The 12500-nt window shown below is 37.2% G+C and overlaps 1 protein-coding gene across 1 annotated transcript in view; it reads left to right on the plus strand.

Moving 5' to 3' along the window:
* LOC106881606 (dynein axonemal heavy chain 5-like) overlaps positions 1–12500 on the plus strand; it is a 143421-nt gene that overhangs the window by 127847 nt on the left and 3074 nt on the right. Inside the window, exons 35-41 of the mRNA XM_089338035.1 lie at positions 2909–3155; positions 4249–4490; positions 5441–5581; positions 7488–7728; positions 8645–8922; positions 10844–11059; positions 11952–12182. Coding sequence (XP_089194161.1) covers positions 2909–3155; positions 4249–4490; positions 5441–5581; positions 7488–7728; positions 8645–8922; positions 10844–11059; positions 11952–12182 — 1596 coding nt within the window. The remainder of the gene's footprint in view (positions 1–2908; positions 3156–4248; positions 4491–5440; positions 5582–7487; positions 7729–8644; positions 8923–10843; positions 11060–11951; positions 12183–12500) is intronic.

Raw genomic sequence — 12500 nt, forward strand, 5'->3', positions numbered from 1 at the left:
ACATTGGGCCTCACCGAGGCGATGACTACGGACCGAGACCTTTGGAAATGGGCTGTGCGTGAGAAGACCCGGCAAGCCAAGTAAGATCGTTGCCAGTGCCCCTGGACTGGTTCTTGTGCGGGTGGCACATGAGATGCACCATTTTGAGCGTGGCCGTTGCCAGTACCGCCTGACTGGCTCCTGTAGGATTTTCGAGCGAGATCGTTGCCAGTGCCCCTGGACTGGCTTGTGCGGGTGGCACATAAAAGACACCATTTCGAGCGTGGCCGTTTTCGTGCGGGTGACACGTAAAAGCACCCACTACACTCTCTGAGTGGTTGGCGTTAGGAAGGGCATCCAGCTGTAGAAACTCTGCCAAATCAGACTGGAGCCTGGTGTTGCCATCCGGTTTCACCAGTCCTCAGTCAAATCGTCCAACCCATGCTAGCATGGAGAGCGGACGTTAAACGATGATGATGATGATGATGATGATATATATATATATATATATATATATATATATAAATAAATAAATAAATCAGTTTCCTTCCCTTTTCTAGTTTCAGCTCAAGAGCTGCAGTCATGCTGGGGCAGTGCCATTTAAAAGTTGCCTGTAGTAGGTATGGGGAGTTGAACCCCATATTCCTCAGATACCGGCTGAGAGCTCTAAGCATTAAGCTAAATTGCCCCCCGATATATATATATATATATATATATATATATAAAATGAGGGGTGTTCATTAAAGATTTCCTCTGACCCACTTCTGGTTATTGCAGAAAATGGAACTTGTACAGGTATAATTATACATGTCTGTACATGTCACTTTGTAAATTGCAGCTTTCCACTAGGATTCATTTGTCTTTTATGGCTGCTGAAGTGGACTAAGATGTTATAATGGAGGCAGTTGAATGCAGATCAGTGATCAGGTTCTTATACTTGAAAGGTCTGTGAGAAAAATAATTCTGTTTCCATCCACCAAATTCACTCACAAGACCTTGGTCACCCAGACACTATAGTAGAAGACACTTGCCTAAGATGCCATGCTTCTTATCATACAGCCACACCCATGCCTATATATATATATATATATATATATATATATATATATAACAAAAATGAGCCAAGGAGAATTAAATCAGTTGCAAGTGGCATGAATTTGGGTAACAAGGGCAAAAAAGGGTATAGTAAATACCATACAAGATAAATTCTGGATTTATTGAAATTATATTTGGTTCAGGAGAAGGTAAACAACTGAATTTGAATATGAAGGGGAAATAATGTTAATAATTCAGGAATTCTCTGAAATTAACATACTATAGCAATGGTTTGAAACCTAACTACTAGATAATTGGTCAGACACCATGAGTGAACCACAAGAGTTTCATGTGATTGGTCTATTAAGCAACCAATCGGCATGAAGCCATGGCCTAATATAGTCTTCTAGAATATTCTTCTTGTAAACTATAAAAGACTACTATTGGTGCCTAAATTTTTTGCAGAATGTTGAAGGCAGCTCAGTGACATGTACTTCCATTCTTGTCACTCTAACAGTTCCAATCATTTGGGCACACAGCCAATACAGATGGCCTAGGACAGATGGCCAAGGTCTTCCATTACCACATTGATAGTGCAGCTGATTTCAGATATCGGCCAACCACATGTTGCATACTGATAGCTTTTAGTTATCCCAGTCTCTAATTATTTCTGCTATTAACTTATAAATGGCCAACACAGGTTGTTTTTATGTGTGACAATAAATACTTCAGTTCAACAGTTGCAGGTGTTGTTTAAGTTATTTTTAATGCACAACCAAGAAATATATTTTCATTCACCAATTCAATCATGGCACAACAAACAACCAGCAGTCATAGTGACAATACTATTAAGAACAGTATGTTTTATCTGGAGAACAGAGAACAGCTGTGAGCAAGTATCATTAGCACAACAATTGTCCTGTCTAGCCAGAGGCATAAAATTAAACATGTAGAGAACATGTATGGTCTTGGATAATTTGCTTAATTACAATGAAAATTAGCGAAGAGAAATAACTCAGGATGTTGAGTGACATGAATTTTACAAATGGTGTCCAGTCAATTCATCAATGGCAACTCCATTCAGGTTGTTCTAACAATTTCCTCAATGGGATTTTGTTCCACCTGGGTTTGCAGGACATCCTTGTCGAGCTCTACAGATCTTCCAGGATGAGGCTCACCTTCTAGGCTGTAGTTTCCAGCTCAGACTTTCTGGAACCATCGTTGGCACTGTTTTATTCTTATTGTCTGATCCCCATGTACTGCATTAATATTCATCACATTTTCCATTGCGTTGCTGTCTTTATGGGACTCATAAAGCAAAATATGTCAGAAATGATCCTTTGTCATTTCCATTATACATTTGAGAAAATAACTGTTAAAATCGGACTGCACTCTTCAAGACTTGCACTATTTACTCTGTTAATTGCCATAAACCATATACAGCTAGCTAACTGTGTCTCTCATGGATTAAAAAAAAAAGTATCTGTGATTATTCAGCCTGGCCTGAAAGGGACTCTCCATTACCCTGACATATTTCTGTATGTGTGTCACACTGTTGTTGTTGGACAACACCACCTCTACTTTGTAGACCATGGCTTCAGTGCTGCATTGACAATCCTCTGAGCATTCACTGTAAAACCTATATGAATATCCTACCACTGCCCAGTCCCTTGGTGTACTCAATAATATTTTTTGCTATTTGTCACACAGCTGAACAAGGCCTTAGTGATTGTATTGTACAGGTAATAAGTTTGCTTTTGAGAACAACACAAACCCTGTGTACCCTAGCAAGCTTATTTGATATCTTTGTGTGTGCATTTGTTCTTGAAGCATATTTAAATGTACTTCAGAATGATATTGCATGTGTAACCCTGAATTGTAAATTATTTTTCAGTTGTATGAGACACAACTAGTACGGCATGGAATGATGACTTTAGGCCCAAGTGGCTCAGGGAAGACATGTTGTATTCATACACTAATGAAAGCAATGACAGAATGTGGGAAAGTGCATAAAGAAATGAGGATGAATCCTAAAGCCATTACTTCAGCACAGATGTTTGGCAAACTTGATGTAGCAACTAATGACTGGACTGATGGGATATTTTCAACTCTTTGGAGAAGGACCCTGAAAGCAAAGAAAGGTATGTCATTCACAGTATTTAATTTTTTATTGGGAAATATAGCAAGAATTTTAAAATGATTTGAAGGAGGTGTGGCTATTAATTCTAGAAATGAGGATGACCATGTTATTTCTTTTCACCTCCTTCAATTTCTAGTATCATAGACACTTCCTTATTGACCTGTATCTTTGTTTCTTCCGTATTGGTTAGTATTGTAGATTCTATCTCATTCGCAAGTATTGTAGACAGTGCATGGGTTCACTGGGAAGTTACCCAGGAGTCCCACGTGTGTAGGAACCTAATTCTCATCTATGTATACAGTGGCTTACAATCAATCAATAAATAAATACAAGGAGCTCAATGCATTTATTTTCCCAGAGTCTTATAAACTGATGAGACAGCCTTGATTGTAGACAGCTTTAATCCTTAAAGATAAATGGTCTTTGATTGGCCAATACTGTAAATGGTCCATCATTGCTTCACTAGATGCTAGTGGTGGGAAGGCAGTAAGAAAGTAGTAGAGATGATAGAGTAACTGAAGAAAAAATTCAGAGTAAATTTAAAATTGTTGCTGAGAGAGATTAAAATGAGTTATATGGAGTGCAGTTCATATTTTGGACAGCTGAAATTTGTGGTTTGTCAGTTAGTAGAAGATGGTACCTAAGAGGAGCCAAGGACTTATAGACAAAAGAGAAGGAATTACCCAACAGGTTTGATAAATTTCATTGTTGACATCGTTATAGTTAAATAATGATTAATTATAGGGTGCAGGAAGCATGGAGGCTTAAAGTTTATGAGATGTGGTTAACCATTTTGGAAACTAACATGAGTATTTAACTTGGAGTATATCACCATTAGCTGGACCTCATATATTCTTGTCCCCACAGGAAAGGCACAATGGTTGCATTGTAGGGATAACAGAAGACAATTTTTTGCCGACAGGGAAAATCCTTAATTTGTATCCACATGTTTTGATTGTATTATTTGGCAGTGAGCCATGACTGATAAACAGGTTTTTGCACTGGTAACCTTTGAAAAATTTAGATTCAAATGCGGTACTTCATTCTTTATGCTCAGCTTACAAAGTGTGCTGTACTTGGTTTGTTTAATGCAGGGGAACACATTTGGATTGTTTTGGATGGACCTGTAGATGCTATTTGGATAGAGAACCTTAACTCGGTCCTAGATGACAACCGGACATTGACATTGGCAAATGGAGATCGTATACCAATGGCACCGAATACAAAGATCATATTTGAACCACATAATATTGATAATGCTTCTCCAGCCACTGTGTCCCGTAATGGCATGGTTTACATGAGTAGCTCAGGACTGAATTGGAAGCCCATTCTTCAGGTATATTTTCAAATTTTTTGTTTAAGCATTTATAAAGTCTCACCTTCAGGTACACTCACATAAACACATTTACATTTACATGTATAAGCATTTATAAAGTCTCACCTTCAGGTACACTCACATAAACACATTTACATTTACATGTATTATATATATTGATGTAGCCATTGTCATCTTCATCATCATCATCATCGTCATTTAATGTCTGTTTTCCATGCTGGCATGGGTTGAATGGTTTGACAGGAGCTAGCTAGGCACAGTTAAAGAGAAACGCTGTGGAAAAAGCATATCTAACTAAACAAGTCTACGGCTGCTCATCTTCCACATATCTCTGTAGATCAGTGGTTCTTAACCATTTTCTGCCTTTGATTCTTATTTTACTCTACTGGACCTCCATAGCCATTTGATGCATATAAAAATATCCAACTGTGTTTTTATAATTAGATATTAGTCACATCTTGTCCTTGAGCAAGACGCTTTATTTTGCATTGCTCCAGTCCACTCAGCTGGCAGAAATGAGTTGTATCTGTAATTCAAAGGGCCAGCCTTATCACAATCTGTGTGCCGCTGAATCTCCCTGAGAACTATGTTAAGAGTACACGTGTCTGTGGAGTGCTCAGCCAGTTGCATGTTAATTTCATTAGCAAGTTGTTCCATTCATTGGATCAACTGGAATATTAGGTTAATATTCCTCTGGATAGAATAGGTCAAAAGCTACTTGTGGGATTTGAAACCATATATCTTGTCATGTTTACAGACGTGTGTTCAAGTCCCATGTCATAAACAGTGGAGCACCAGCATAATTGCATACACAGCATTTGTTTTGAGATTCACTACTCTTTAAAAAAATATCCCATTTGTTTTTATTTTCTATTGCTTAGATATATGCTTTACATATGTCCACTGTGATATAATGCTTAACTATTAATTTTTTTTCTTCACACATCCAGGGATGGCTAAATCACAGACCTTTGCAAGAAGCTATGATAATTATGAATCTTTTTGAAGAAAGTTTTCCCATAGTGTTTAACTATTCTATTCAGAATTTTGTTTTCAAAATGGACATTTTGGAAGTTTTTATCATATCTCAGGTAGTTATGCTTATTATTTTATATCATAAGGTGGTGAGCTGACAGACTCGTTAGCGACCTTATGCACCCATTTCTTCACAAGGAGTATGCCTACGCCCACTACGCCATCCATGTTACCTTGCCAGAAAACTTTATACCTATGCGCCTTGCCTGTGAGGACCCTAGCTGAAGCTCCTCTCCATCTTACCTCTTGTATGCAGCATACATCAACCTGTCTCCTTTCAAGCATCTCTACAATCTCACTAGACCTACCTTTCAGTGTGCCAACATTGACAGTGCCAACTCTGAAAACTGGGAAGGGAATGTGGGGTGGGGCTTAGGGAGGAGAGATGTTTGTTATTTAGTGCCTAAAAAGAAGAGGGAGGTTGTGGTGTTTGTTTTTTAGGCATGTTTCATCTGTTCTCTCTTCTGACCTGACAACATTTAAACATTCAAGCATGTTAAGATTGTTGCTCCTACTGGAGGTAGGAGCTGGTATTCGTGGCATTGTAAGCATAAGCATTATGGTCATCAAATGATGTAAATTTAAGCAGTGTAGCAAAATATGGATATTCCAATGTTAAATTAGGAGGGAGTCAGCTAAAACTGGTTGCGTTTGTTCAGGAAGAAGGGGATTGCAGGTATGATGGAGGGTACGACCAGTGTGGGAGGGTTCAGACAGAAAGAGAGGAAACAAGCTCATCCCTACATACACACAAGTGCACCCACACACCGAATATCTTTCTCCTTCACTTGATAAGGCCAAGGAAAATCCCTGGGTAGTTGTTGGCATGTTTCCAGACAGAACAAAAATCAAACGAAAGATAGCCGGTTAAGTAGGTGGGTAGATAAGCTGGTTGCTTTTGTATCAGTAGAGAGATAGAGAAAGAGAGTGCAGTTAATACAGGGAACAGCACCAGTGAGGAGGGGGAATTGAAAGACATTTGTTCGTCATTCTCAGCAAAGTAGCTTTCTCATTAATCATTTAAAATTTCCTATATGTATTATTAGCCTTATAATTAGTACCATGAAACACACGGAGTAATTGGACTTTTACAGTAGAAAATAATTTATCTATTAAATTTATCTACTTATATATTATCTGTAAGGATGTATATTGAATTTATCTACTTATATATTATGTGTAAGGATGTATATTGAAGTAATATGATATGTCATTCCTACTTGTTTAATTTTCCCAATGAAGGACTTAGTTATATTATTGGTGTCGAGGAACTGTTGACCAATCTTCAAAATTAGTGTTTTAGACAGAATGATTGATAAATTATAGTAAATTAGCAACAGTATTGTTTTCATAAAATAACTTTTAAAGATTTTAGTGTAATTCTTCAGTGCAGTTTTTTTATCACGTATATTCCACTTATCTAATTATTTTATTGCAATTCTTCAATAGTTTCCTATTCTATTTATTCTTCTTTCTCTTATGTCTCACTTATCTAATATATCAATATACTTTAAATAATCATGGAAAACTTTGTGTGATTATTTCTGTCCTTTTGAACATCATGATCATTATCATCGTTAAGTTTAATACTAATTTTGTCATGTTTGCATGGGTCAGATGGACTCTGCGGAAGCAAATTTTTCTATAGCTGGATGTTTTTCTTGTCACCAAATGCCACTTGCAAGTGAATATTGTGGTCGCTGTTAGGAAGAACATCCATCTGTGCAAAAAAGAGCCAAAACAGACAGTGGAACTTGATGCAATCCTTGATCCTGTCAAACTGTCCAACCCATGCCAGCATGCAAAATGGACATTAAATGATGATGATGACGAGTTGGTAGAAGAGAAATTTGTTCTCTTTCTTGTTCTTCCTTCATTTGTTGTTTCTGTTTAATTAATTTCTACACTTGTCTACACTTGTTATTTGATACATCAAAGATCTTGTACCCTTTTTTTTTTTAGGCAACGAAACTTCTTTCTGGTCTTATTCCTGCCAAAGATGAAAAAGACCCCCAAATAAAAGAACATTATGCTCATCTTTATATATTTACTCTGTTGTGGAGCATTGGTGCTTTCTTGGAATTGGATGATCGAGCTAAACTGGAGCAATTTCTACGTACAACACCAAATGTCAGCAGTTATTTACCTAAGATTGATGAAAGCTCTGAGTCAACAATTTTTGATTATATGGTAGCTGCTGATGGTAAGACATACATTGTTATTTCGTTATATTACATTATGCTGGATTAATGTTTGATAATTTTGGTTAGTCCACATTACTCTGTAAGGAGCATAAGGCTGATTTTCCAGTTTCGCTGGCATGTATACAGTCAAGGCCAAAAGTTTGGAACATTTTTTTAAAAATTAAAATTGTTATGCCTAAATACAATTCAATTCAAATATATACAGCATAGAGATATAACTTATTTAATAACTGATTCGATGGTTCAATATCTAGAAGAAAAAAATTTCAGACCTATGTTCCAAACTTCTCTACAGCTGAATGCCCATCCTAACACCAACCACTTTTTAGAGTGAATTGAGTGCTTTTATGCAGCAGTGGCACAGGTGCTTTTATGTGGCATCAGGATGGGTACTTTTTATGTGATGCCAGCACCCATGAGTCTGCCAGGTTAGGAATGCTCAGCTGGAGAAGGATGCAGAAGACAAGCATGTATGCAAAGACAACCACAATTTTACTTTGCGTGATACTAGTATCTGCCATGACTGTGATTTTACTTGGTTTGATGGGTCTTCTTAAGCACAGCATAATGCCAAAGGTCTCGGTCATTCATCATTGCCTCTGTGAGGTCCAACACTAGAAAGGTGCTTTTCACATGCCACTGGCATCCATAAGACTCAATGCTGAAAGGTGCTTTTATGTGCCGCTGGCATGGGTGCCAGCTACATGGCAACAGCATTAGCCATGATTATAGCTTCACTTGGCTTGACGGGTCTTCTCAAGCACAAGATATTGACCAAAAGTCTGAGTCACTAGTCATTGCCTCCTATATAAATAATATTGATATAAAGCTTTTTTTTAATTAGCTTAAATAAACGGCATAAATATATCCAAACTGTTTTATTCTTGTTTCTTGAGTAGATTTCTGATTTTTCAGGTTCATGGGTACATTGGAATAACCTCGTTAAAGAATATCACTATCCCAAACACGAGACACCTGAGTATGCATCAATTTTAGTACCAATGGTGGACAATGTGAGAACAGATTACCTGTTAAATACCATTGCCAAACAGGGCAAAGCAGTTATGTTGATTGGTGAACAAGGAACAGCGAAAACAGTTATGATAAATGCATATTTAAGAAAATACAATCCTGAAAATCACGTCACTAAAGCTTTAAACTTTTCTTCTGCAACAACGCCTCTCATGTTCCAGGTATCTGCCTAATTGTTTTTTTAAATTATCCATATTTTTGTTTTTGCTTTATATTAAATCTATATAATGTATATAAATTTTTGTATGACATTATTTTGTTTCATTATATCACAAAAGTTAGTGTTTCTCTTTCCCATGGATATTGATGTGTGGAGGTGTAGATGTAAATGGAAACAGGAAGTTTAGGAAGATGTGAAATAAATAAGCAAGCACTTCACATCTTAAAAACTATGTAACATCAGTTATGAGACACACCAGAAGAATGTTGGCGGCATAAATATATATATAGATGTGTGTGTGTGTGTGTGTGTGTATATGTGCATATATATATATATGTGTGTGTGTGTGTGTGTGTGTGTGAGTGCATATATATATATATATATATATATATATATATATATATCATCATCATTTAACGTCCGTTTTCCATGCTGGGATGGGTTGGACAGTTTGAGTCCTGGAGAGCCAGTGACTGCACCAGGCTTCAATCTGATCTGGTAATGTTTCTACAGCTGGATGCCCTTCCTAACGCCAACCACGCCAAGGGTATAGTGGATGCTTTTTACGTGCCACGTTTGGATGGTGCTTTTACATGACACTGGCACGGGAGCCACTTGGTGGGGCGGGGGCACTGGCCACAGCTATGATTTTGGTTTTACTTGACTCAACAGGTCTTCTCAAGCATATCATGTCGCCTGACGTATCTGGGGTATTCTAAACAGGGTCTTCTCAATCACAGCATATCTCCAAAGGTCTTGGTCACTTGTCATTGCCTCTGTGAAGCCCAGTGTTTGAAGGTCATGCTTCACCACCTCATCCCATGTCTTCCTGGGTCTACCTCTTCCACAGGTTCCTTCTACAGTTCGGGTGTGGCACTTACAGAGTTGTCTTCATTCATATGTAACACATGACTATACCAGTGCAGACACCTCTTGCACACCACATTTGATGCTTCTTATGCCCAACTTTTCTCTCAGGGCACTTACACTCTGTTGTGTATGCACACTGACATTACACATCCAGCGGATCATACCAGCTTTATTTCTTTCGAGCCTACGCATGTCCCCAGCATTCATGGCCCATGTTTCACTGCCGTGTAGCATGGCAGTTGCACACATGCATCATACAGTCTACCTTTCACCCTAAGTGAGAGGCCCTTTTTCACCAGTAGGGGTAGAAGCTAAATGCATAGGAGCATTTAGTCTGTCTTTACATTCTGAGTTCAAATTCCACCAAGGTCTACTTTGCCTTTCATCATTATTATTATATCAACCCAGTCCTCAACTGATACTTATTTTATCAAACCCGAAAGGATGAAAGGCTAAGTCAACCTTGGTGTAAACCAATAACTATAATACTGCTTTCTAACATAAACAAAATTCTTCAGCAAAGTGGACAATTAGTTAAATCAATACAAATATATGTAAGAAATAATTATGATAATGCTTTCTAACATAAACACAGGGACATGATTTTGTGGGGAAGTGGAAGTTAATTAAATTGACACAAGTATGCAACAAATAATTATACTAATCCTTTCTACTATAAACACAAGGCCTGGAATTTTGGTGGAAGTGGATATTCGATTACATCACCACCAGTGCTACTTGTTTTTTATTGTCCCCAAAGGGATAAAGGGCAAAGTTGAACTTAATGGAATTTGAACTGAGATTGTAAAGATGGATGAAATGCCTCTAAGAATTTTGCCCACAGTACTAATGATGCTGCCCACTTAACAAACAATTATAATAATAAACACTGGTGCTGTCACCACTACTACTACTACTATTACCACTATTACTACTACTACCAACACCACCATGTTCACAGTTATATAGTGACGCAACAATCAATGAAACTTTTCTTTTTTCTGACCAACAGTTTTTCTTTTAATGTTTTAACATTTTCCATGTTTTTGCAGAAATCAATAGAGAGCTATGTGGATAAACGAGTGGGTAACACCTATGGACCCACAGCAGGGAAGAAAATGAGTGTCTTCATTGATGACATTAACATGCCAGTGGTGAATGAATGGGGAGACCAAGTGGCCAATGAAATTGTACGTCAACTCATAGAAATGAATGGTTATTACAGTTTAGAGAAACCTGGTGACTTTATAAACATTACAGATATACAGGTTATATTATTATTATTATTACTATTCTTATTATTATTACTAATATTATTATTATTATTGATTTGACTCAGGTTCTGTCATAGCCCTGGCAGGATTTATGTGGGTAGCAGATTACTATCTTGTAACCTTTGGTATCCACAAGCTTTCAATAGTCTTTCAAGTGCTTAAAACTCTCCTGATAATCTTTCCTGTTCTTAAGAGGCAAACTTTCTGTAGAAGCTCTACAGGACATTCTATCCCAATCTCCTTCAGCCATTTGTCTATGTCTTTGCTTACAGTTCCCAATGCACCAATTATTATAGGCACAACCTTTACAGTTTCCATACTTCAAATTCTCCTTATTATTATTCTTATTTCTTTATTGCCCACAAGGGGCTAAACATAGAGGGGACAAAGAAGGACAGACAAAGGGATTAAGTCGATTACATCGACCCCAGTGCATAACTGGTACTTAATTTATCAACCCCGAAAGGATGAAAGGCAAACTCAACCTCGGCAGAATTTGGACTCTGAACGTAACAGCAAGATAACTTGATTATGTGATTTCGACCTTCCTTGGTCTTGTCAATGATGGATGCTCAAATGTTAGAGATGACTGTGACTCATCTCCCCACCAGCAATATACAGAAAAACAGTGCCAGAACAGGCACTGGTGTTGTAATTAGCTAGTGAGCGTCTTAAAAACTATATATTAACCACAGAAGCATATTTTAAAACACATATTTATATGAATTTTATTTTCACCAATGACTACATTGTTTCTTTTGAACTCTAGCTTTATATTTTATTAAAACAAAATTAATTGATTTTAATTTTACCACTAAAATAAAGATAAAGAATATACTTAATAAATCTATTTTGAAATATTTTTTTAACATTTTCTATTGCTTAGTTCTTGGCATCTATGATACATCCCGGTGGAGGCAGGAACGACATTCCACAGCGCCTAAAGAGACATTTTGCAATTTTTAATTGCACCTTGCCATCTAATACATCAATAGATAAGATCTTCTCAACGATTGGTTTGGGTCATTACTGCAAAGAAAGAGGTTTTGCAGCAGACATCATAGAAATGGTTCAAAAACTTATTCCTCTCACAAGACGATTATGGCAGCTAACAAAGGTATGTATTGCTGTTGTTGTTGTTTCCATGATATAATTAGTAAATTACTTCATGGAATGGAGAGTTACTGATAATTACATGCATGCATGCACGTGCAAACATACATGCATATATATTTGTGTGTGTGTGCATGCATATACACATGCACTCATACCACACACTGTCTAGCCAGTTGGTTGGTATCATTTGAAAGCTACAACAATGCAAGGATGCATATTGTAATCAACTGTATATAACAACATCTGATAGTGTCTGGTCAATATAGTGATATATGAATAGGTTATTTAAGCTGATCCAGTGGCCTGTTATTTTGGTGGT

This window comes from Octopus bimaculoides, chromosome 20, assembly GCF_046866305.1.
Source record: "Octopus bimaculoides isolate indiv1 chromosome 20, ASM4686630v1, whole genome shotgun sequence".
Taxonomy (NCBI): domain Eukaryota; kingdom Metazoa; phylum Mollusca; class Cephalopoda; order Octopoda; family Octopodidae; genus Octopus; species Octopus bimaculoides.